The sequence below is a fragment of the Bos grunniens genome, chromosome 21 (genome assembly GCF_055505025.1).
Source record: "Bos grunniens cultivar Pamir isolate PY7600 chromosome 21, Bosgru_T2T1.0, whole genome shotgun sequence".
In the NCBI taxonomy this organism is placed as follows: Eukaryota; Metazoa; Chordata; class Mammalia; order Artiodactyla; family Bovidae; genus Bos; species Bos grunniens.
This window is the reverse complement of record NC_141185.1, coordinates 63767414-63794621: the sequence shown is the minus strand read 5'-3', so window position 1 is coordinate 63794621 and position 27208 is coordinate 63767414. Positions and strand designations below refer to the sequence as shown.

General features: G+C 46.0%; 1 protein-coding gene across 5 annotated transcripts in view; it reads left to right on the top strand.

Annotated features, from left to right (window-relative positions):
• ADAMTS17 (ADAM metallopeptidase with thrombospondin type 1 motif 17) overlaps positions 1–27208 on the top strand; it is a 406696-nt gene that overhangs the window by 313107 nt on the left and 66381 nt on the right. For all 5 annotated transcript variants that reach the window (XM_086364865.1, XM_086364868.1, XM_086364864.1 and 2 more), the window contains 3 exons: positions 7200–7357; positions 10477–10636; positions 12669–12804. In XM_086364865.1, coding sequence (XP_086220991.1) covers positions 7200–7357; positions 10477–10636; positions 12669–12804 — 454 coding nt within the window. The remainder of the gene's footprint in view (positions 1–7199; positions 7358–10476; positions 10637–12668; positions 12805–27208) is intronic.

The following is a 27208-nucleotide window of genomic DNA, read 5'->3' as shown; positions in this document are numbered from 1 at the left end:
ACCTGGAGATGTTTCTGCTCCCCAGAAGCATTGGGCCTCTGTGGGAATCTGACATCACCTTTGACCTTTATCTTATTCAAAACTCATGATCCTGGTATCTCAGGTGCTGGCACAATTCCAAGGTCAGTTTCCTGGTCCTTCCATAAAGCACCAGTAGGTGCCCTGAAAGTAAGTTCCTCAGCTTCCTGTCCTGCCCTTAAGACTTCCCAGCATCATTCCTCCAGCCCCAGGTATCTGGTAAAGGTGGGAACATGATCCTTACGTGTGCTTTTCTGTGTGATAGAATAGACAGAAGGTTGTCAGAATCCTTTAGATTCCCTCGACATCTAATTCCTGTAGTGAAGATGAGTTTTCACTGGAACTTGTTAGGGCCAACAAGTAACCCCTTGTGGATGCCACCGGGGGGAGCCAGCTTTTTCATGGTGGTCCCTCTCTGCCCCTGATGCCGAGGGCCACACCTTCCAATAACAACCCTGACACTGACATGGTGAGTCCCAGTCATTGAGCTCTGCTCAGCTTTGAAGACCTGACCCCTGATCCCCAAATACCAGAGTATTGCTGTGCCTAATCACTGAGGAGGAAACCAGGGCTCTGGGAGTTCAGCTGCTCATCCAAGCTTCTCTCCAGCTTAGCCGGCTGCAGCTCATGGAGGCGTCAGTCACAGCCAGAGATTGGATGCAGGTAGTTTTTCACTGGAGAATGTGTTAAACCTGCCCGTTGCTACTGCTTTGACATGTGGATTTCAGAGAAGCATGTGTCCATCTTAGGAGATAGGGTCAATGTCTCAGGACGAATTCTCAGCTCCCTAGAAGCACTGAACCTCCTTGGGAGGTTGGAGCCAGACTCTGCCACCTTATCTGCAAATCACAGTTCCAGTGTTCCAGGGCCTGGTGTGTACACAAGGGAGATCAGAAGGTGGTCCATGCGCGATATGTTTCTAAAGTCAGTTCAAACAAGCCTCGTTTCCATCCAGGGCTGGGTGCTTTGGATATCGACCCTGTGTAACTTTGAGTTGCTCTCCCATTTGCGGGAGCAGTTCCTGAAGAATTCACCCCACCTACCTTCAACCCACGCTGCCTGGCTTTCTGCTCGAAACCACCTGGAACAGGAAATGCCTCTGCAGTTTGCATCCATAGCTGAGAGCGGAGCTGGCAGAACTCCGAGTGGAAATAAAAGGAGCTGACTCAATGCCAGGATGAGAAGTAGGTTGAATGTGGGTCAAGTCTTCCAGTGGAGTCCAGGAGGCAGAGAGACAGAAAGGAGCCTGGCTTCTTCACAGTGCTGAGCGAGAGGTGGGCATGCGGACACAGTCTGACCTGTGTCTGCCTCTGGGCAGTCCAGAGAGGAGCCGGGCCATCCCGCAGGAATGCCCCCTCCCCAGTCCCTGAAAAGGCTCAGGATCTCCCGCGGTGCCCGGAAGTCCAGGAACATCGTGTCAATGTCTGCAGAGAGACAGGAGGGCCGGATGGAAACAGACGGTCCCCACGTGACCTCACACTTCGGGCCGTTTTGAGGAGGTTTGGCTCTACCGTGGTAGCAGGGGAAGGCGTGTACTCATCTTAATCCCGCGAGTTTCTTCAGCTGTTGAAAGGCTTCTAGTAGCTCCTAAGCAAAACACACAAAAGCAAGTACTGCTGCATTTGGGGCAGGGTTTAAACATCCAACTTCTGGCTGAGGCAGGACCAGCAAGTGAAAATATCCTCCCCAGCGAATCTGAATTTCTGACATTACAGATAGGATCACGTTGCTCTGGAATCCCCTTTGTTCTTAACTCCATTATTTCTTTGTCAGAGCAGAGCATTTGTGGGAAGCCTGGCGTGCTGCAGTCCATGGGGTTGCAAAGAGTCAGATACCACTGAGCGACTGAGCAACAACTTAACAGCCCCTGTTGAGTTTCTCAGCCTAAAGATTCTAATTTCAAATACAAATTCACCTTAAAATGCTTACAGATGAAGGGGGCTTGCAAATACCATTGATGCCAAGGATCGAGAGGAACAGGAATTTCTAGAGACCAAAACTTGTTTAATTTCGGAGGGCTTCTTTAAGGAACAGAATGCATTTTGTATACAGCCTTGGAAAGGGCCCCACGAGGGGCTCTGGAGCTTCCCCTGGGTTGTGCAAACCCTGCTCTGGTAAGCTCGCTCTGGGGGGCTGCTGCAGACGGGCCAGGAGCGACCTGCACGCCTGTTCTCTAGGGCTGACGTGGCCCCACAGGGTGGTTTTCTCATCAGACTCCACACTGAACCTGTCCACTATCAGTGATGTTCAGATCTTGAGATTCCAGCAGACTTTCTGAGGCTGCAGTCGTACTCTTCTGAAAGGATGTAAGGTGCTAATGTCCAGTTTTAGCAGGAAGTTCAGAATTCCAGCGTGGACCATAGCAGCCTGTAGATTTTGGATTTACTGCCTCAATGACTCACCCCAGAGTCAGCAGGCTTGCAGCAATCCCCATGATTCTTGGAACGGATGGCCTCCTACTTAGAATTCTGCCTCTGAGTTTTCCTCCCTTGCAAAATGCATGAAGGATTGTCATCATGAGCCCGCTGTCCCGAGGAAGTGGTCAGATGAGGGGGTCAAGTAGCAGTGGTAAAACTGGCTGCATGTTCTAGAAGCTTGTAGCTGCCGTGCAGACGGCCACAGCCAACCTTGGACAGGCAAAGTTTCTTCTTTTGGGGGCCATGAGAGCCCACCGGCCCCCCCATACACATACCCTCTGAAGCTGTGACAGTGAGATTTTACCGATTCAGCAGCCCAGGCCTGGACCTCCAAGGCTCAGACAGGTGTGAGAGTGCCCAGCAGCAGGGTGTGGATGGGAAGGCTGATAGTTTGTGTCTCTTCCCAGCTCTGCATTCACAGAGCTCACGTGGCTCGCTGAAATCTGCCACGAGGGCGCGTTTACAGCTTGAGTAGTGACAAGCAGTGGAAATCTAGGCTGCTTTCTCCAGAGCCTGTCCCCAGCACTGTGCCGTCAGGCGCGTTCCTCCCCCTCCTGCTCCTTGCCCTTCTGGAATCACGGGGGAGCCACTGCCTGCCTCTCTCACTCGCCCCCTGTCTTCCCTGGCCGTGTTCACCCCTCTGTGACCTCCCCCGCCCAGCCTGTGGACCGCCTATGGAAACGTCTCCTCCCCTCAACCCTACCACCCCACAGGACCCTGCCCTCATGGTGAGAGGGTGGCACATGCCCAGCACCCGCAGGCTCTGTTCCTGGGGGGACCCACGGTGGGTGCCTCTGCCCGCAGGAATAGGGCTTCCCCAGGCGGTCCCCACACCTCTGTGTGCCGTTTCTGTGGATGGGTTATAATTGGCTCCAGCTGTGCCCTCCTGCACTTTTTCCAGTTCTTCCCACTCTTGACCTCCCCGATGCTTGCCTTTTGGCACGAGAGTGGCGTGGTTTTCAGTTCATAATCCAATAAGTCCTGTTAAAGCACCTTGGAAACAAGGCCAAGTAAGAAAGAGCCACCTCACCCTGAACAAGTACTGGGCAGGGCAGGGTCCCGGAGAGGGGTTAAGGCCTGGAGGGAGTGTGCCTTTCTGAGTGTCAGAGGGTACTAAGCTGACATCAGTAAGGATCCTAGGGTGACTTCTAGAAATCCATACTAGTCATTTTCTTTCTTAACCTGCCCTGCTTCTATCATGGTTAATGTTTTTCAAAAACCAACCTCCAAATGTGACATGTGGAAGCTAGACCCAGTCCTCGGGTTCTGAGTATTGCCTTCAGGTGCCGCTGGGCCCAGGGGCATAAAACTGTGGGAAATGATGCCTGTATCCAGCCCTGCTGTCCTGCCTCAGTGCACTGTCGTCTGAGGGCCTCTTGCCACGCACTGGCAGACTCGATATATCGAGTCCCTGGGCAACTTTGGGAAAGAGAGCTGCTTCTTCCCAAGGTGAATGCAAGTGTTACAATCGACTCTTCATGTCCCAAGTTGGGTGGTGGACCCACTTCTGGAGCTGAGGAGGAGTTTAGGGTCAGCCTCCCATGACTGGGGAAAAAAACATCCCCAGAAGCTCCTCTGGGGGGTGTTACTTGCAGAAGGACAGAGAGATGTCAGGGAGCAACACACTCAGTTCAGTTCAGTCGCTCAGTAGTGTCTGATTCTTTGCGACCCCATGAACTGCAGCACGCCAGGCCTCCCTGTCCATCACCAACTCCCAGAATCCACCCAAATCCATGTCCACTGAGTCAGTGATGCCATCCAACCATCTCATCCTCTGTCGTCCCCTTCTCCTCCTGCCCTCAATCTTGCCCAGCATCATGGTCTTTTCCAATGAGTCAGCTCTTCACACAAGGTGGCCAAAGTATTGGAGTTTCTGCTTCAACATCAGTCCTTCCAATGAACACCCAGGACTGATCTCCTTTAGGATGGACTGGTTGGATCTCCTTGCAGTCCAAGGGACTCTCAAGAGTCTTCTCCAACACCACAGTTCAAAAGCCCTAAAGTGGAGCAAGGCCAGGCCCAGCCAGGGCCACTGAGTGCAGGAGTCAACTAGGGCGCGAGCGCAGGCTGAGATGGGAGGGGCGGGCCGCCCCAGTGTGCCCTGGTCTCTGTGAGGGAAAGAGGCTCTGGGGGTGGCCCCAGAGTGACGGTGGTCCCCAGCTTTACAGAAACTCACTCTGCTCATCTCGCTGATTCCAAGTTACAGAGATTCTCAACCCGCTCAAGCATCCCAGCCCAGTGACAATGACAATAAGCCTCCCCTCTCCTTCTCCACCTCTGCAGCCTCTCTCTGTCACCTCCTCTTGATTCTCTGCATGGGCAGAGTGCCTCCCTCCCCACCCGAACACCCCCACTCTGCACAGAAACTGAGCTTATCAAGGAGCCAGGGAGCAAGTCCAAGCTGCCAGGCGCTCCAGCCGCCTCTGCTCCCTGCTGTCTCAGTTCCGGGCCTCCCCTCCAGAAGGCCTTCCCCAGCAGGCCCAGTCTCTGCCCACACACACACATGAGCCCTGGACTGGCCTCTGTCTCAGAGCTTCTGCAAGTGTCTCATGTTTATCTGTCTTCTCGCCCACCTCGCTTTCAAACCCTGAGCTCCCGAGGGCAGGAGCTGTGTCTTCAGCACCAGCTACAAGGCCCTCAGAAAGTGGTAAGAAAACAGTTGTCCAAACCTTCAGAGGAAGTGAAAGAGCAGTGAACACCCATGCACCCGTTGCTAGATACCCCAATAGCTAATATGGCCGAAAGTACTTGTAGGTTGGTAGTTCACTGGAAGCTGTGGAAAACCACAAGCTTAGGTGTTTTTATGAGGATATGTAGAACATGAGGCATCACAGTGATCTGAGGTTGGAATGTGTTCTCTGGGAGAATGTGACATTTGCACATTCCAGTGTCTGTCGTAAAACTCTAGACTTGTGCTGTGACCTAACGAACGTGGGACCTTGGTCTATTTAGGTTCAGGCCTCCACGTGACAATAGCTGTGTGACTTCAGGCAGGTTACTGAACCCCCCGTGCCCCCATTTCCTCATCTGTGAGAAAGAAGACCGTAATCCTTTACCTTAGAGCACTGTTGGGAAGGTCAAATGGGTACTAGCATACAGAGAAGCTAACCCAGAGAATGTGCCCCTTAAATGGGGACTTGCAGGGCTGGCTGAGGAAGAGAAAAAGGAGCAGAACTTGTGAGTATCCCAACAGACTCGCTTCCTTCCAGTAGCCAGGAGATCCCAAGAGTGGGCAGAATTCTTTGACGGGAAACATTGGGTGCTAAGCGCTGGAGCGTTCTCTTTTCGAAGCCATTCCTGGAGTCCTGTAATCCGCAGCCACGTGCTGCACAGCCACCCTCACTGAGTGCGGCCCCTCCTGGAAGCTGTCCTACTGGGAGGCAGCCCTACCCAGAGCCCTCGGTTTCTCCTGGTGGTTCCTGTAAATGCGGAATGCTGAGCCTGCACCTCCCCCTCGGGGCAGGGGAGCCAGCCGGGACCACCATGTCCTGCAGACCAGGAAACAGAGGGCAGCACCCCCAGCTGCTTGTGGCCTGACCAGGATTGAACCCATCAGGTCCTAACTCAGCCCAGGGCTCGTGGGTTCAGGCTTAACTGAAACTACTTGTGGGTTTCAACTCTCATTATCCAAAACTGGTATTATATGTGGGCATTTTGTTTCTGACCATATAAGCAAAGAGTGGGGCACCTGATTTCACTGATTCTAGACTGAGCAGGGTTCAGGGGTGCTGGCAAAGAATGTGGCATTGGACTTGGGGTACACAGAGAATTTTATGTTTTGAGTGACATAAAGACTTGCTATTGACTATTTTCATTTACCGCCTTCTCTTACATGTCAGAGTAGGTTCTATAATCATTGGTTACTTTCCTGAATAACAAAGCAAAACAAACCTAAAAAGCCCAGAATTTCACTGTAGAATGCTCTCTCATGAGAACCACATGACTCTAAAGCCTGAGTGAGGAAAAAACAAAGAAATTACGGGTGAGCAGTCGGATGATAATAAATACATGGCTTGTATGGAAAACCAAATCTTTGCTATAGCCAGTCAGCAGAATGTCAGTTCCATGTCAGTTCCAACACGCTGAGAGAGCAAAGTGTGAAACTGGCAGAGGCCATGAGGCTGAGCGCCCCTGCCACTCCTGAGGCATCAGCTGACTTACTGCCACGTCTGTCTGTAAGCAGCTCTGGATGGGAGACTCCCATCTTTATAGAAGGGCACTTGCTTCTTGAAGGAGCATCTACTTCACTAATCTGGGGCTATCAGATCCTTAAGGGACACTAGAGTTAGGCTGCCCTCTAAGAAGCCCCAGGTAGGTAAGAGTGAAATGAATGATGAATTTTGCTAAAGCTGCAAAACCTGTTTTGGAGACTTGGACATGTTGAAATAGAATCCATTCATCCAGCTGAAAACCCTCTACTTTGTAAGTCTAGCGAAATATGATAGGGCTGTGTGTGGCTGTCTGCGTCCTCTGGCACTCCTTCCCACACCCGCTCCGTGTGAGCTGGTTCTGAGACACCAGCCCATGCTCAGAGGTGCAGGAGCCCAGGCAGCTGAGCTCAGGGACCTGGGGTCAGGAGCCGTTCTCTGCCCATGAGCCAGTCTTCTGTTCTCAGAGAAAGCTCCCTTTCTCTCAGGGCAGGCCTCCCTCTTGTCCCCTGTGGAGGCGGAGCATGAGCCCTCCAACCCACCCCTCAAGACACCCTGACTCCCTTCAAACACAGGCTGACTCCCCCAATTCCGTGGCGTTCCATTTTCTTTCTAGCTCTCAAAGACTCCAGTAAGAGATCCATCAACAGTGACTGGAAGATAGAGCTCCCTGGAGAGTTCCAGATTGCAGGCACAACTGTCCGCTACGTTCGAAGGGGCCTGTGGGAGAAAATTTCTGCCAAGGGACCGACCAAAATGCCGCTGCATCTGATGGTAATTTGCTGCACTTTTGTGTTTGTCCTGAGTTGGTTGGGTCCAAGAGATCTACCAGCTGACTTCCTCCCTGGGGCCCTATGGGAGGAGGTACGCTTGGTTCCTGGTGGTTTACCTGGCCACCTGCTGGTCCAGTCTCTCTCTTGGTTTTTACCTTGTATAATCCATTTTGCCACATGCTTCAAAATGCTGCCCTCTCAAAATTCTGCCTTGGCTCTTTACTGGCAGAACTCCCATCTTTTTCAAAAGGAACCACCTCCAGGATGGAAATGCTTAGTCATGTGGCCGCCGGGGAGACCTGGCATCATTAAGCAGACAGTCCCACTCAAAGTCTGTTTTCGTATCAGGTGGCTTAGATTTGCCCCACAGTTTGTATAATTACATCAGAAACTACCTTTTGAAAACAAACTGTTGACTCTGTTTCCAAACCAACACTACTCAGGTTTTCCAGACTCAGCTTGCAACAAGCCTTCAGGAATTGAGACAGAAACAAATTCTACTGGACTATTTACTCCCCAGATGGTCTCAAGAAATCTGTGGAGTTGGGCCAGATCTGGGCACTCTGGTCTTACATGTTGTCTCAGGAAGGACCGCATGCAAACCACTGAAATGTTTGGTTATACTGCCTTTTAAGACTGTGAAAGATCTCCTGGGAAAAGAATGCCACCATTGCCTTCTCAGGGTTCAGGAGTTCTTGTGGCTAACTTTGGATGGCTCATAATTACTGATTCGATGTCTCCTTCCAAAGAATGGGGATTGTGACAGCTTGTGTATCTGTAATCAAAGGACAGTTTGTCCTCCACGCCACCCGAAGTCTCTACTTGGAAGTTCTTATCATCCCCATTAATTTGTGGTCTCTGGCAGCCGGCATCTGTTTAAGATTAGGTGATGCCCGAGAGATTCCCAGGCCACCTCTCAGTAAGAATCTCCTGAGGAGACCAGCTCTGCAAGTGAGCAGAGATGGCTCCCACGATGGCCCTAAGCCTGTTACAGTTTCCAATAAGAGCAAAGGGAGCTAGTTCCCATGGCTGACGTAGTGCAACAATCCACACACTAAATCTACTGCAGATATACATTTGAAAGTTGATTCCTGGGACCTAAGAACCTGTGCACACTTATGTGTTCAGTTGTCTGACTCCTGCAACTCCGTGGACTGTAGCCTGCCAGGCTCCTCTGTCCATGGGATTTTCCAGGCAAGAATACTGGAGTGGGTTCCTATTTCCTCCTCCAGAGGATCTTCCGGATCCAGGGATTGAATCCACATCTGCTGTGTCTCCTGCATGGCAGGCAGATTCTTTACCCGCTAAGCCATTGGGGAAGCCTTTACCTAAGCCATTTCTCTGTGATTAGATTGTTTCCTAATCTAAGTCACTGGAACAAATCCTCCTGTCCTGAGTTAAAAGCAGTCATTCAGAGGGACTAAAAGAGGAAGTGAAAGACAAGATAAAACCCAAGATAGCAGTATCACCTGTTAGCACATGAAGTTGCTTTTCTAGCAAACACCAAGATGGGTCTATTTCCCTTCTTTCCCCAAAGCTTGCATAAACTGTGAGTGAATTGTCAGCCCGTTAAAGCAAATGCACAGCCGGGATTCATTCAGACCATGATAAACAAAACTCGGGGAACGCAACAACTGCCACAGCTGAAGTTCCTGCCTTCTTGAACATTAATCACTTTTCTCTCTTGAAATGTGATTGCTAGTTACTTCCAGTTTCTAAACCTAGAAATGAGAGGAGCCCGTCTTCCTCTGAAGGGAAATCCATTGTCCCCTAACTGAGGTGTGCTCATTGCTTGAGAGGTCAGGAGTGCCCATAGAGTCATGGGGACCTGCATTTGAAACCAATTACGTACATGCACACACAAATTATACGTGGCTACAAAATTGCATGAAATTAGTTTCATATGGATTCTCAATTCACCAGTCTTATTCCCATACTGAGATAATAAAGATCTCTTTTAAAGAGTTGTTTTTTTTTTTTTTTTAAAAACTGGAGGCATTTTTCCAAATGTATTACCGCAAGTCTATTTCTTGGAGAAGTGGATGTTTATTCAGTTTGGGCTGCTCTTAGCACCCCACCCCCACCCTGCAACTCCAGCCTTAGGAGGGCTGGGAGATGCTTGGGTGGGAGAGTGACTCCTGTCGTCTGGCACACAGTCTGCTGGCCTCCCTCAGGTCAGATGGAGCACCTTCTGCCTCCAGCTCCCGCTGACCTGCTGTCCCAGAACCGCAGCCTGGACGTGAAGTTGCTGGCCAGGAGTGCCACCTGGTTCCAAGCCTGGGCTGAAGATGTACCACCAACAGGCAGGCCATTTGAAGTTCCCACAAGAGAGCTTCTTTCACACCATTAAGTACACGTAGAAAAATAAAGCCCATACAGCACCTCTGTGCTTCCAAGGCTTGTCAAATGCATTACCAAACTAAGAGAAGGCCCCTCTACCTGCCCACTGGCCAGGATTTCAGACCCCAGGGTCCCCAGGCTGCAGGATCATGGCTCCCCCATACCTCACTGCCAGCTTTAAGCCCTGTGCCAGGCCTGTGCCACCCTGTGGGCATTGTCGTGATCCTAGCTCCCATGGTACAGGAAGGCTCCTGCATCCTTGACAGGCATCCACAAGGTTCCCTTGTAGGGACTATGTTTAACCTGGAGCCTGCCTTACACATGGCAGTGACTGGTGCTTGGGGCATGAAGAGTGGCATTCATTTGCAAAGGAGTCACCCTACCTGTTCAGATGCCTGTTTAGAAAAAGCCGTATATTTGTGTCTTTCTCACCCACAAGGGCAGTTTCGTGGGTGATTACATGGAGCATGTAAAGTGCAGTTAGAGCACTCAGACTGGCTTATCCCCAAATCCCTCATCTAAACCAGTCCTCTCTCCAGTGGAAAAGAGTAGAGCTCCCTGCCAATGGTTTACATATGCTCCAGCCCCCGAGTTGAGTATCTGTGGAAACCAAAACTGAAATAAAGGAGTGCCCCTGGCATGAACCTGTTTTGAAACCCCCAAAAGAATGGGCTATCCCTGGTGGGAAGACAGCCACAACACGGGTTGGCTTGCAAATTCAGCAATCCTGTGGGCTTTTGCTCTATTTCAAAGTGGCCTTTTATTTTGCTACTGATGCAGGTGTTGTTATTTCATGACCAAAATTACGGAATTCATTATGAATACACCATTCCTGTAAACTACACCACTGAAAATCAAAGTGAACCAGAAAAACCCCAGGACTCCTTGTTCATCTGGACCCACAGCGGCTGGGAAGGGTGCAGTGTGCAGTGTGGCGGAGGTGAGCAGCAGGGTTGTGGGCTCACTGGGTGTGGGGTTTTACCAAACAGAGGAGAAGTAAATTCAGGGCACTCTGTGGCGGGTGCACATTGCCTGGGAAAGGCTGGCCACATAAGTAACTTGTATTTCTGTGGAATGTAACTGCATCCTGCTGCAGATTTCTCTGGGCAGGGTCTTCTTCCAGACTCCTCCAGGCTGAAGTTGCGTCCATGTGGCTGCTTTCCCTACGGCCTTTGATGCTGATCGGAGTGGAGGTTTGACTAATGTGTAGCTGTGTCACAAGTATGACAGGTGACCCTGGGAGTGCACAGAACAGACTTGCACCTGTTACGCTTGGAAAAGGGTGCTGGAAGATGTTTCTGACCTTCAAATACCCTTTCCTTTTTGCTACAGTCACCAGTGGAAATACATGGAAACCAATGGAATCAACAGTAATATAATGCAAAGAAAAGTCCTCCAACTCCAGTGCAACACTCTGGGTCTGGGTTCTGGCTTCATGATTTGCCTCCATTTATTAGCAGATGATGTATTCTCTCTGTACCTAAATTTCCTCACCTCCAAAATAGGATGATCAGCCCTCATGCCCACTGCAGGAGGAAACTCAAATACTATAAACATCAATATGAACAAAGAACATCATAGTCATTACAGTGTTGTTTAGGAGGAGTGAAGGGAAGCATTCTGAACTCTTAGCCAACAGCGCCCTGACAGGACACAGAGCGGGGTCATGGGATGGATGCAAGGCAGGTAAATGTTGATGGACAGAGTTAGGACAGAAGGTTGACCTGGACCCTGGAATGCCAACCCAGAGGTTGGGCTGGCAGGTAAGACGCGGGCATGGCACTGGTCCTGCAGGGCTAATGGCACCAAACTTCCTCTAGGCCAACTTGCTGCAAACTCAGCATGGCCCCAGGACAAGAGTTAGCAGGCTTCTCTGGCTGGGGGTACGGGGTGCTGTTCTGCTGCTGTCACTATCACAACCCTTTATGGCACCAATGACTCCCAGCTCCCTGACCTGCAGCCCAATCCAAAATCTGGCTTGAGGCATCTCTGTGCTTTCTATGCTCACTCAAGTTCAGGGCTGTACCATGACAAATTCCCCAGAAGATAGACTGATTGAGGAGCATGGGATCCATATAGTTGTGCTTGCTGCTGCTTCTGCTGCTAAGTCGCTTCAGTCGTGTCCGACTCTGTGCAACTCATAGATGGCAGCCCACCAGGCTCTGCTGTTCCTGGGATGCTCCAGGCAAGAACACCGGAGTGGGTTGCCATTTCCTTCTCCAATGCATGAAAGTGAAAAGTGAAAGTGAAGTCGCTCAGTCGTGTCCAACTCTTCGCGACCCCATGGACTGCAGCCTACCAGGCTCCTCCGTCCATGGGATTTTCCAGGCAAGAGTACTGGAATGGGGTGCCATTGCCTTCTCCAGCAGGGTGCTTTGGAAACACCCAAAAAAATGAACGTGTAGTCAGCTGGGGTTAGTGAGGCTTCCCAAGAGCAGGTGATGCTCAGGCATGAGCAGCAGTTGATAGAAAAATTTTCAGGTGGGTCTATGTCCTTCAGACAACACTTCCTGTTTCTCGCTTCTCTCCAGAAAGCAGGAATTCTGTAATAAGTAACTGTCATCTCTGGTGAGGGCTGTTGTACAGTTGTTTAATCAAGCCCAGATCTCCATAGACTTCAAATGAACAGATATAGAGACTGGTAATCTTTGTTAGAAATTAGAGACCCAAATCAGAACTTTGGCCACAGTGAGCCCCAAGGTGTCCAGGAACACAGCTGATCTGAAGCGTTGCTTCTCTCTGATCCTCTTCTAGGGTCTTTCTCCTGCCCCTACTACCCCTGCCCTGTCTCACACACCCTTATCCCTAAAATTATGATCCTCCCTCTCTGACAACCCACAGGCATTAGAAGAGTCAGTTTAAATGACAAACTGATCACAAGACGCATCTGAACATTCCTCCACACGGTGAAGAAATGGCCTTTCCAGGAATGTGTTCTGTGGCCTCTCAGTTCTGTGTACTTTGGTTTCCAGGGGAACGCAGAAGCATCGTGTCATGCACACGGATTGTTAACAAGACCACAACTCTAGTGAACGACAGTGACTGCCCTCAGGCCAGCCGCCCGGAGCCCCAGGTTCGAAGGTGCAACTTGCACCCCTGCCAGTCACGGTAAGGAGCTCTGTTCTCAAGCTTGGATCCTTCAGGGTCAGAGCAGCAGAACCCATGAATGGGGTGCTGCACAATTAATACCAGTCTTACTCTGAGTTCCATTGTTGTTGCTGAGTGATTTTTTGATTGTTCAAAATACTCAATTTCTGGCTACTAAGCCATAACTTTGATAGCAGTATATAGTCCTCACTGGAAGGTGTCTCATAGGGGACCATTAAGAACATCTCATGAAAAAAAGAAATAGCCATCTCCACACACTTTCACCTGGCACATGTCACCTCCTCCAAGTTACTCTGTCTTGGAGAAAAAGGAACTCAGAGTATGAGCACCTGTGAGTAGGTGTTAGTGATTCTGATTGGTTAGTGTTTGTGATTGGTCTGATTTAGTGGCTGAAATTGACATCAGTAAGTTATTTATTGTCTGGGATCCATCAGAACTTCTGTTTCCAACCCTAGCTTTCATGGCCATGTACTCCGAAGTGCATTCTCTTGGGTTGTTAACCGAGATGAATTGTGTGGAATGTGTTCATCAGTTAAGCCTCCTTATTTCCATCTTAGTGGGACTTTGCATCTGATTCTGTTGTATTATGTAATATCACGCCTGGCCTCCTGTTCTGCCCAGCGTTGAGGTATGTGGCTTTTGTTTTGTGGTTCTATGCATCCAGTTAAGGCATGTATAGCTTTTGTAAAGAGGCTAGACTTTTTTTTTTAATTAATTAATTTTTTTATTGAAGGATAATCGCTTTAAGGCATATACCCTGAGGAAAGCAAAAATGAAAGAGGCTGGACTTTTAACCGGGCAGTTTTTTGGGTTTCTTAAGCTCAGTTTGTACCACTCACCTGGTGAAAAGTATCACAAAGCATTTTGTTTTGTTTCTGACCCTCTTTTCTTTGTCAAACTGATAAAATGTGTGTGAATGAGAGAGGGAAGCCAGAAGGGAAAGCAAGGTGAGATGTGATTTTATGTGGTCCTTGGAAAATTAAGAATGAAATTTTCTACCCGAATGGTGAAGGGCATGAGAAACAGCTCACTTCTAGAAGTCTTGAGAATTTGGATGTGAACAGCCATCTTGCAAACCTATCCGTCGATTGATCGATTTATCAATCAGTCACACACATGTGGGGCTAAAGAAAGAAGAACTTGCCACTGTAAAGACGTAGGTATCAGAGAGGCCACAGCTTCTTTTGCTGAAAGTAGAGACAGCTGGCTCTTGTGATATGATTAGAAAGGAGAGTAAGTGACTCTAGAAGAGACCTTAGCATAGGTTCAAGGGCATAATTGAGCAAGAACGATCCTAGGGACCCAGTCAAGAATTATATTCTACAGTCATTTATGTTTTCATATTATTTTAGTATCAAAATCTTTTTATTTTTTTTTAACTTTTATTTTATTTTTAAACTTTACAATATTGTATTAGTTTTGCCAAATATCGAAATGAATCCGCCACAGGTATATATTTCGTTTCTGTGCATAATTTAAAAAAAAAATCTTTTTAAATTATGCACAGAAACGAAATATATGAAACATGAAATCAGAGTTGGTCTGATTGACTTGAGATGCACATATAATTGGGAAGAGTGGTTCAGTGCCCTTAGCCTTCCCCTCATCTCAGTTGGCCCAGAGCACCTCTGTGAAATACCAAGGGGTAAAGTTTAAAAACTATCAGTCAGGGATTCTGTTTCCCATAATGATGGAAGAGCTTATATTGGACAAACCCTGAGTATTCTCCTAGAATGATATTCTAAGGCTATGCTGATCAGTGCTTCCTTCCCTGGTGGCTCAGCAGTAAAGAACCTGCCTGCAAAGCAAGTTTGATCCCTGAGTTAGGAAGATCCCCTGTGGGAGGAAATGGCCACCCACTCCAGTATTCTTACCAGGAAAGTCCCATGGACAGAAGAGACTGGTGGGCTACAGTCCACGGGGTCACAAAGAGTCAGATGCTACTGAGCATGCATGCATACATGCATGCTGATTGACTGACATGGTAGCCACTAGCTAGTCCAAATCAAGATGTGTTATAAATCCAAAATACACACCTGACTTCAAAGAATTAGTCTGGAAAGAGATTATATAATATTAATTTTTAATATTTATTACATGTTAAAATAATTATATCTTGAGTGTGTATGTATGCAGTCGCTCAGTCGTGTCCAACTCTTTGCGACCCCATGGACTGTAGCCCACCAGGCTTCTCTGTCCACGGGATTTTCCAGGCAGAATACTGGAGTAGGTTGCCATGCCCTCGGCTCCGGGGTATCTTCCCTACTCAAAGATCAAACCCATGTCTCCTGTGTCTCCTGCATTTGGGGAAGATTCTTTACCTACTGAACCATCAGGGAAGCCTGTTGTATTTTGAAGACATTGGATCAAAATGCAATATATTAAAGTCACATTTTTCTTTACTTTTTTAATGTGGATAATAGAAAATTAAAATTATGTGTGTGGCTCATTTTTTGTGTGTGTATTGGACAGCACTACTATAATTAACATAACAAGATACAATCCAAAATTATTAGACTTACAAAGAAACAGAAAAATGTGATCCATACTCATGAGAGAAGGCAATTAATAGAAATTGACTCCAAGATAACATATATGTTGGTATTAGCAGACAAGAGCCCACAGAGCTTAGGCCTGCAGTCTTGCTGTGTTTGAACACAATTCAAGTCGAACACACTTTAGATTAAAAGTAATCTCACACTCTGTTGCTGGGAAAGATTGAAGGCAAACAGAGAAGGATACAGCGGAGGATGAGATGGTTAGGTAGCATCACCGACTCAGTTCAGTCGCTCAGTCGTGTCCAGTCCATGTCCAGTTCTAACTGTTGCTTCCTGACCTGCATACAAATATCTCAAGAGGCAGGTCAGGTGGCCTGGTATTCCCATCTCTTTCAGAATTTTCCCCAGTGTATTGTGATCCACACAGTCAAAGGCTTTGGCGTAGTCAACAAAGCAAAAATAGATGTTTTTCTGGAACTCTCTTGCTTTTTTGATGATCCAGCAGATGTTGGCAATTTGATCTCTGGTTCCTCTGCTTTTTCTAAAACCAGTTTGAACACTGACTCAATGGACATGAATTTGAGTAAACTCCAAGAGATAGTGGAGGACAGAGGAGCCTGGTGTGCTACAGTCCATGGGTTCACAGAGAGTTGGACACAATAACTAAACAACAGCAACTTCAGAAGGAAAGAAAAGAAAGTGAGGTCGCTCAGTCGTGTCCTACTCTTTGCAACCCCATGAACTATAGCCTACCAGGCTCCTCCATCCATGGGATTTTCCAGGCAAGAGTACTGGAGTGGGTTGCCATTTCCTTGTCCAATCTTAGTGTCTCTTTAGAACAGGGTCAGAAAACTTTTTCTGTGAAAGGCTAGAGAGTAAATATTTTTGTTTTGTAGGCTGTGTATGATTTCTGCTGTCTGTTTTTTGTTTTGTTTTATAACCCTGTTAAACGTAAGAACCATTGTTAGTTCCCGGGCTGTACAATCTGCAGGCCAGCCTTGGCCCATGAATGATAGTTTGCCTTAAGTTATTGCCTACCCTTGTTTTGCCCACTGAGATGATGGGATCACAGCCTCAGCATGAGCCCTAGCTCTGAAGACACCACCTTAGGGAATGTATTCTCTTGTCATACAAGGGAGGGCACCGTGTTATACTGAGTTACTTTTCATTGCCCAGTTATTCAGTATGTGTGTTCATGAGCTTCAGTCAGTGTCCAGCTCTTTGCGATCCTATGGCCTTGCAGCCCACCAGGCTCTTCTGTCCATGGGATCTTCCCAGGCAAGAATACTGGAGTGAGTTGCCATTTCCTTCTCAGGGGATCTTCCCAAGCCAGGGATCAAACCCACGTCTCCTGTGTTTCCTGCATTGGTTCTTTTACCACTGAGCCACCAGGGAAGCCAGTGCTCTCTTTATAACCATCCAGCGTGACCCTCAGCATGCAGTGTAGAGTCAGTGATTTCATTTATTCAAAGTGTGTTTATTGAATAAATTCACTTGGCTTTGCTCTTGGTACCAATGTATACAGAGGTGAAGGACAGGCAAAGTCTTTACTGTCAGCCAAGCAACAGCAACAACAAACTTGATAAACATTCGGCTTCCCCTTCCCCCCACTCTCCTTTTGGTCCCGCCCCCTTTCATTCCCTCGCCAACTCTGTGAAGTCATATGCATCAGACTGGAAGAATGAATTGAATTTGCCAAAACAGAGTAGGAAATAAAATTGATGAAAGAGAAGACAGCACCTGGAATTTGCCTCAGAGCCTAGAAAAGAAATTCCCGGATGCCTATCCTAGTCTTCTTGTATTTGTTGGTTTGCTTATTTGCTTATTTTGAACCATCTGACTTCATACTGATTCTTAAAGTGGACACTTGAAAGTGAAGTATCATGACTCATCACAGAGTATTTATTGTTTGGCTAAAGAAATGTGTGATCTGATAGATTTTAAAACTCTTGCAAATGCTACTTTTATTTATTTATATACATACACACATATGCACAATTACATATATAAGTGTATATGTATTGTGTACAGATATTTTATATATATACACACACACAAACATTTAGACAGTAAAACTTGAATTATTACCTGGCATGATCTAGCTGTCATGCATCTTTCTTAAAAGTATAGAGTAATATGGATTTAGGCTAGTAAGTGAAGAGAAGTGAGGATCTTAGAAAATGAGTACCAGACAGAGAGAGATATAATCGTAAATGAAAACTGAACTTAGGTCAGGGGGTGGGGTTTGGAGAAGTGTGCGGTCTGGAAAAAACAGGTGCTTCAGGGGGTTGGGAGTGAGCACGATTGGAAGTCAGAGCCTGTGGTTGGAAGAAGAACCCAGAACCCAATGGTATAAACGTTATTTAAAAAGCCAAAATGTAGTGTGCTGTTGAATCTGGCAAGATGAAAGAGTCTTTCTGTATTATTGTTACTCTTTGGCCTTTAAAACAACAGAGATGGTTGTCTTTTTCCCGTGTTTTTTTTTTTTTTTTTTCCCCTGATCCCCCTTTAATTTTCTTCAACCTTTTTTTTTTTTTTCCACTGAGTTCCCGACAGTTTCCTTTACCTTCCCAACTCACACCATTAACACCTCTTTATTCTAATCCTGCCCCTCGCTCTGTGGATCCTTCTCCCAAACCCTGCCATAACCATGTGGAGTCTGGAATCTGGCATGCAGGGCAGACAGCCTCTCTCCAGTATCTTGCACAGCAGCACAAACACATCAGCAAACCTGGACCTGACATTGGTAGGAGAGGCAGAAATCGCAGATCAGCTCAGCTGTTGTGACTGTGGCCAGCAGCCCTCACCTCGCTGACCACAGTCTGCAGGGAAGAGGCCCCGCCGTCATCTGGCATTCAGTGAGCAGCCCAAGCGGCCCTGTGTGCCAACTCCTTAAGACCCAGTTCCAGGTAGTCCTGGAGCAAGGAGGGGGGCTATGACAGCAAGATGTGCTCAGTCTGGAACACATAGCCCATGTATGACCGGATTTAATATTTTTGCAGTCTTTTAGAGCTTATTGGCTACTTGAAAAGGCCATTCTGAGCTATTGGATATTTCCCTGTAGTATTTATGATTTGAATTTCTTCCCAGGCAGTACATACTGTACTGTACATTGAATTAGGGTGATTCAAGAAAGAATATTCAATATCTTACTGGCAACAGAATTGAATTGAATAGTTGTCTGCAAGGAAATGTATTTGGATTTTAAATTTGTCCTCTTTGCTCAATTATTTTATCCAGTTTGCCTCATTTTAGGTTAAAACTGAATGTAATTCCTCATGTTTTTATGAAAGCATGGTTTGTGTGTGTATGTGATCCTGATTTAAGAATGAAGCCTGTAACATGTGGCCCTAAGGTACTGCCAATATCTGAAAAGATACCATTGTTTAATCCATTTCTAGCTTGTCTAAAACTTAAAGCTTTTTTTTTTTTCTGCTTTCCTCTAAAATAAAATAGGTAAGTCTAATCGTCACTCCTCTGTTCACTGTGCCTTGAATGTAGGAGAGTGGAGGAGGCTGCCTGTGGCCCTGCCATGTGGCCAAACAGGAGCCGGCTACTTGGGAGAGCTCTCAGATAGGGAGGGCGGGCCTGCAGGCAGCAGTAAGAACCTCAGAATCTCTGGAGCGCTGCTCCGGACTTTCAGGCTCAGCCACTCTCCAGACACTTGAACACGTGGTTAGAGGCTTGGAATGAGGGGTGCCCCACAGTCCCTGTGAAATAAAGGAAAAGTGCCTGAGGGGGAAAATGGAGAATAGCATCAGTGATCCATTATATGCCTATTCAGTAGTATGTGAATGGTGAGGAAAAGTTTAGTTCAAAGAATTCCAAAACGTCTTTCTGGCACTACCCAAATTCTAGAACCTCAGTTCAGTTCAGTTCAGTCGTTCAGTCACGTCTGACTCTTTGCAGCTCCACGAACCGCAGCACGCCAGGCCTGCCTGTCCATCACCAACTCCTGAAGTCCACCCAAACCCATGTTCATCGAGTCAGTGATGCCATCCAACCATCTCATCCTCTGTTGTCGCCTGATCCTCCTGCCCTCAATCTTTCCCAGCATCAGGGTCTTTTCAAATGAGTCAGCTCTTCGCATCAGGTGGCCAAAGTATCTAGAACTTCACTTGTATTTAAATTAAATAGTATTGTTTTGAAGCTTTTACTTGTCTAAAGTAGGAAACATTGGAGAAGAAAGGATTCCAGAGTCTTGTCTTAAAGCTTCTGTTTTCTTCCTTTCCTCCATACTTAAACTCTTTGACCATTTGAATATCCCTCCCTTTGATCATCAGAGACAAGAGACTTCCCAGATACCAGTTTCACAGGTAACCAAATTCTGTTGATTAATGCTTCCCATGTGGTCCCAGGGTCTGTTAGGAGGGCCTTCTCTTTCCTGAGTTATTAAGTACTCAATATCTGCATCTGATTTTTATGTCACAATTACGGGAAAAAAATACAATTAGAATTCAACAACAGAAAGAAATTTTGGAAAGTCATAAATGCATAGAAATTAAACAAAACACTTTATAAATAACCAGTGAGTGAAAGGGAATTGCTATTTCAAATCCTGAAAGATGATGCTGTGAAAGTGCTGCACTCAATATGCCAGCAAATTTGGAAAACTCAGCAGTGGCCACAGGACTGGAAAAGGTCAGGTTTCATTCTGATCCCAAAGAAAGGCAGTGCCAAAGAATGCTCAAACTACCGCACAATTGCACTCGTCTCACACGCTAGTAAAGTAATGCTCAAAATTCTCCAAGCCAGGCTTCAGCAATATGTGAACCGTGAACTTCCTGATGTTCAAGCTGGTTTTAGAAAAGGCAGAGGAACCAGAGATCAAATTGCCAACATCTGCTGGATCATGGAAAAAGCAAGAGAGTTCCAGAAAAACATCTATTTCTGCTTTATTGACTATGCCAAAGCCTTTGACTGTATGGATCACAATAAACTGTGGAAAATTCTGAAAGAGATGGGAATACCAGACCACCTGACCTGCGTCTTGAGAAATCTGTATGCAGGTCAGGAAGCAACAGTTAGAACTGGACATGGAATAACAGACTGGTTCCAAATAGGAAACAGAGTACATCAAGGCTGTATGTTGTCACCTTGCTTCTTTAACTTATATGCAGAGTACATCATGAGAAACACTGGACTGGAAGAAACACAAGCTGGAATCAAGATTGCTGGGAGAAATATCAATAACCTCAGATATGCAGATGACACCACCCTTATGGCAGAAAGTGAAGAGGAACTCAAAAGTCTCTTGATGAAAGTGAAAGAGGAGAGTGAAAAAGTTGGCTTAAAGCTCATCATTCAGAAAACGAAGATCATGGCATCTGGTCCCATCACTTCATGGGAAATAGACGGGGAAACAGTGGAAACAGTGTCAGACTTTATTCTTTGGGGGCTCCAAAATCACTGCAGATGGTGACTGCAGCCATGAAATTAAAAGATGCTTACTCCTTGGAAGGAAAGTTATGTCCAACCTAGATAGCATATTCAAAAGCAGAGACATTACTTTGCCAACAAAGGTCCATCTAGTCAAGGCTATGGTTTTTCCAGTGGTCATGTATGGATGTGAGAGTTGGACTGTGAAGAAGGCTGAGTGCCAAAGAATTGATGGTTTTGACCTGTGGTGTTGGAGAAGACTCTTTTTTTTTTCTTTTCTTTTTATTATTATTTTTTTTAATTTTATTTTATTTTTAAACTTTACATAATTGTATTAGTTTTGCCAAATATCAAAATGAATCCGCCACAGGTATACATGTGTGGACGACCCAGAGGGATGGTATGGGGAGGGAGGAGGGAGGAGGGTTCAGGATGGAGAAGACTCTTGAGAGTCCCTTGGACTGCAAGATCTAACCAGTCTATTCTGAAGGAGATCAGCCCTGGGATTTCTTTGGAAGGAATGATGCTAAAGCTGAAACTCCAGTACTTTGGCCACCTCATGCGAAGAGTTGACTCATTGGAAAAGACTCTGATGCTGGGAGGGATTGGGGGCAGGAGGAGAAGGAGACAACAGAGGATGAGATGGCTGGATGGCCTCACTGACTCGATGGACATGAGTCTCAGTGAATTCCGGGAGCTGGTGATGGACAGGGAGGCCTGGCGTGCTGCGATTCATGGGTTCGCAAAGAGTCGGACACGACTGAGCGACTGAACTGAACTGAACTGAACTGAAACGGAAATCATAGAAAATTTAGAAAATACTTTCAGATGAACGTAAAGGAAATCACACCATGCCAAAATTTAGGGAAGGCAACTGAAGCAAACTTTAGGGAGAAATGTATAGCAGTAAACACTATATTTAAAAAGAAGAGGAATCCCAGACAGTCCAGTGATTAGGACCCCATGCTCCCACTGCAGGGAACATGGGTTTGATCCCTGGTCAGGGATCTAAAATCCCTCATGCCTCAAGGCAGGCCTTGCAGAAATAAAATAGATCTGTAAAGGAATGCCATGAACAATTGTATGCCAGTAAGCTGTACGTCAGTAAATTAGATATTGAACGTGAAATGGACAAACTGCTAGAAAGATGCAAGCTTCCCAAACTGAATAAAGAATAGAAAGAATAGACCTATAATAAACAAAGAGATTAAACTACTAATCAAAACACTTTCTACAAAGAAAAGTCCAGGACTGGAAGCCTTCACTTATGAATTTTACCAAATATTTAAAGCAGAGTTAACACCAACCCTTCACAAACTCTTCCCAAAAGATGAATTAGTAGGGGACACATTCCAATCCAGTGCATTCTATGAGAGTAGTAAAACCCGGATACTGAAACCACACAAAGACATCACAAGGAAAAAAGAATACTACAAACCAATATTTCTCATGAATATTAATGCAAAAAAAATACAAGCAAACTGAATCCAGCAACATATTAAAAGGATGGTATACACCATAACCAATAGGACTTATCCCAGGAATACAAGGTTGGTATATCATCTGAAAATCACTTAATGTAATATACTTTATCAATAAAATGTTTTTTAAACAAAATGATCATTTCTGTAGATGTGAAAACAGACTTTGACAAAATACATGACTGTTTAAAAAAAAAAACAAAACACTGAACAAACTAGATTGAAAAAGAACTTCCTAAGCCTGGTATCTTGCAGCCATGAAATTAAAAGACGCTTACTCCTTGGAAGGAAAGTTATGACTAACTTAGATAGCATATTAAAAAGCAGAGATATTACTTTGCCAACAAAGGTTCGTCTAGTCAAGGCTATGGTTTTTCCAGTGGTCATGTATGGATGTGAGAGTTGGACTGCGAAGAAAGCTGAGCACTGAAGAATTGATGGTTTTGAACTGTGGTGTTGGAGAAGACTCTTGAGAGTCCCTTGAACTGCAAGGAGATCCAACCAGTCCATCCTAAAGGAGATCAGTGCTGGGTGTTCATTGGAAGGACTGATGCTAAAGCTGAAACTCCGGTACTTTGGCCACCTCATGCGAAGAGTTGACTCATTGGAAAAGACCCTGATTCTGGGAGGCATTGGGGGCAGGAGGAGAAGGGGACAACAGAGGATGAGGTGGCTGGATGGCATCACCGACTCGATGGACATGAGTTTGAGTAAACTCCGGGAGTTGGTGATGGACAGGGAGGCCTGGCGTGCTGCAATTCATGGGGTCGCAAAGAGTCAGACACGACTGAGCGACTGAACTGAACTGAAGCCTGGTATCTACAAAATATTCTATATCTACAAATACATACAGATATCTATAAAATTTTCTGCGTCTACAAAACCCCATAGCTCACATCATACTTTATGATGAAAGACTGAATGCTTTACCCCTAAGATCAAGAATAAGGTGCAAATGGAATATTACTCAGCCACAAAAAAAGGAACGAAAATGGGTCATTTGTAGTGTTGTGGATGAACCTAGAGTCTGTCATACAACATGAAGTCAGATAGAGAAAAACAAATATTGTATATTAATGCATATATATGGAATCTGGGCAAATGGTACTGATGAACCTGTTTGCCAGGCAGGAATAGAGATGCAGACATGGAAAATGGACATGTGGATACAGCAGAGGGAGGGGAGGATGGGGCAAATTGAGAAAGTAGCATTGACATATATGCACTACCATGTATAAAATAGATAGCTAGTGGGAAGCTGCTGGATAGCACAGGGAGCTCAGCTCTGTGTGCTGTGATGATGTAGAGGGGTGAAATGGGGTGGGTGGGAAGAAGGCTCAAGAGGGAGGGAATATATGTACACATACAGTTGATTCCCTTTGTTGTACAGTGGAAACTAACACAACACTGTAAAGCAATTATGTTGTTGTTGAGTTGTTAGGTGTTAGTCACTCAGTCATGTCCAACTCTTTGCAATCCCATGGACTGTAGCCCAGCAGGCTCCTCTGTCCATGGAATTTTCCAGGCAAGAATACCAGAGTGGATTGCCATTCCCTTCTCCAGGGGATCTTCCTGACCCAGGCATCAAACCCGGGTCTTCTGCATTGCAGGCAGACTCTTTACTGACTGAGCCACTGGGGAGTTGAGTTGTTAAGTCATGTCCAACTCTTTTGTGACCCTGTAGACTGTAACCCACCAGGTTCCTCTATACATGGGATTCTCCAGGCAAGAATACTGGAGTGGGTTGCCATTTCCTTCTCCAGGTGATTTTCCTGACCCAGAGACTCACATCTCCTGCATTGGTGGGTGGATTCTTTACCACTGAGCCACCAGTGGGAAGCCCACTGAAATTATGCTCCACTTTCTCTTAAAACAATATTGATGATATGTAGCTAAAAAGTAAAAAGAATAAGGTAGAATGTCTGTTCTTGCCACTGCAGGGCCCATGGAAAGTTTAGAGGGACGCAGTTCTCTGTGGTTGTCCAGAAAGAGAAGTGCTGGTTACATAGAGACACATGGGACTTAGGACTATACAGTCCCTCACTGACACACTTTTGATGTGACACCGTGCTCTGTGAATCAATATGAGAATTGTGCTGTTTCCCCAGGAGAACTTTGATCTTGAAAACCACACTTCCTAGAGCTTCTAGAGCCGGGTGCTCCAGCAGGAGACTCAAGGTACCCCTTACCTAACAAGGTGAACTGCTCAGGGTGCCCTGTGCCTGCACCTCAAAAGTACACTCCATCGACCTCTTCCTCCCATTGAAGATAACCAAGTGGGGTAGGACTACCTGCTTCACTCAGGACGTGGCTGCAAAAGGAACTCCTGCTCCACCAGCCTCCCAAAATGAATGAGGCCACCAACTTCTAATCTCACTGGACATTGTCTTTGGGAAGGTAAAGTGTTGGACTCAAGAACATCAAGGTTTTTGATACCAGGCAACAAGAATTGAATCTAAAACTATACCAAAAAGACAAGCATATATAAATAGGATGTGGAACAGCTCCCCAAATTGAAGCAATGGTGAAAAGAATTTTGGAGAGGGAGTCTCAGAGGCAACTGCAGTGGAGCTGCTCCACTGAGAGTCCAGCTTCCTGGAGAAGATCAGATGGGCGTGGCTTGGCTCACATGCCCTCCAGTGGCATGATGTAGACACCCAAAGGAAAACTGAGGTATTCTTATCAGAAAAAGGAAGGCGACACTAGGCAGGCAAAAGCAGCAGACGTGTCCTCCACCCCAAACACATAGAGACATGCTGACATCATGATCAAACCAAGACTAGGAAAGACCATCCAGTGGACGCTGTCCAGCTAGGATGAGTGCCGGCAAGTCTATTAGCAGGAGGGCTACTGTACTGGAAAATTCCTGTGTCCTGGTGAGAAAGGCAGCCTGTCGGGAATGTTGCTCTTGGATGTGAACTTTCAACATCAGCAGCCATGTGATTCTCAAAGCATGAGAGTTTTTTTTCCAAACTGTGAGTCCCTGGGTGTGGTACAACCTGTTACCAAACCCAAGCTTCTCCTGGTTATTTTAACCCCCAAATCGTACCAACACAAACGCCAGTAATGGAGTGTAACCTGATCAGGTGTGATGGCTGAGAAGAAATGCTGCCAGGCTGTGATCTCATCAGCTGCTGGTTGAGCCCTATTCACTGTCCTTTTGCTTTCCTACTGCAAATTCAGTTTGTTCCTATAAATCCCAGAGAAATGGTTTTTTTCTCTCAAAAGAATATTTGAAAACAAATTTATTGTAGAAACAGAGAATCTTAAAACTGAGGACCTGTGTTCTTCTTGCTAAGATGTAAATCATGGAGGTGGCAGAAATCCAGGGTAGAGTAGGAGTGAGCCAGTCTGTCCCTGCCTGTCAGTAGCAAGGAGAGATGGTGGGGAGTGGCTGGGAAGTTGGGGCTGTCACCCCATCTTACAGATGAAGATTTCAAGACACTTGGTTGTTGAGTAACTTACTCAGGGTCATACCCATAGCAGGTAGGACTCAAACCAAGCTTTTCCTACTTTAAATCTTTCATACTTTCTGCTATGTCATTTTCATTTTAAAAGTAGTACAACTTGCTTCTACCGTGGCATGGAAAAGAACCCTTTTTGACTAGGGCACCTGTAAGTAGATATTTTATTTATTTTTTTAAATTTTATTTTATTTTTAAACTTTACAATATTGTATTAGTTTAGCCAAATATCGAAATGAATCCGCCACAGGTATTTTAAAGTGGAATGGGAGAGATCAGCAGATGGTGTTGTAGTGACCTTGGGTTCAGAGGGGTTTTGTAGGGGAGCCATGGTGGTTCCCTTGTCTGGAAGTGAAACTCATGGTTTTATTTTTTTTAACCTTTTTTAAAAAAGCAGTTTACTTATTTTAATTGGAAGATAATTATTTACAGTATTGTGATGGTTTTTGCCATATATCAGCATGAATCAACCACAGATATACATGTGTCCCCCCAACATGAATCAACCACGGATATACATGTGTCCCCCCCACCGCCACCTCCCTCCCTACCCTGTCCCTGTGGGTTGTCCTAGAGCACCGACTTTTGGTACCCTGCTTAATGCATCAAACTTGCACTGACCATCTATTTTACATGTAGTAATGTACATAAAAGAAAGAAAGAAAGTGAAGTCGCTCCGTCATGTCCGAATCTTTGCAACCCCTTGGACTGTAGCCTACCAGGCTCCTCCATCAATGGGATTTTCCAGGCAAGAATACTAGAGTGGGTTGCCATTTCCTTCTCCTGGAGATCTTCCTGACCCAGGGATTGAACCCAGGTCTCCCACACTGTAGGCAGACACTTTACCATCTGAGCCACCAGGGAAGTCCAGTAATGTACATATTTCAAAGCTAGTCTCTCAAATCATCCCACCCTCACCTTCTTCCACTGAGTCCAAAAGCCTGTTCTTTACATCTATGTCTCATTTGCTGCCCTGCATGAAGGGTCATTGTAACTGTCTTTCTAAATTCCATGTATATGTGTTAATATGCCCTATTTGTCTTTCTGTTTCTGACTTACTTCACTCTGTATAATAGGCTCCAGTTTCATCCACCTCATTAGAACTGACTTAAATGCATTCCTTTTACAGCTGAGTAGTATTCCATTCCAGTTGAACTATTTCAGACCCTAAAAGATAATGCTGTTAAAGTGCTGCATTCAGTGTGCCAGCAAATTTAGAAAACTCAGCAGTGGCCACAGGACTGGAAAAGGTCAGTTTTCATTCCAATCCCAAAGAAAGGCAATGCCAAAAAATGTTCAAACTACTGTACAATTGCACTCATTTCACATGCTAGCAAAGTAATGCTCAAAATTCTCCAAGTGACGCCTCAACAGTACATGAACCGAGAACTTCCAGATGTTCAAGCTGGATTTAGAAAATGCAGATTTTGATTTTTTTTTTGATTTTTGATTTTGAACCAGAGATCAAATTGCCAACATCCATTGGATCATAGAAAAAGCAAGAGAGTTGCAGAAAAACATCTACTTCTACTTTATTGACTACGCCAAAGCCTTTGACTGTGTGGATCATAACAAACTGTGG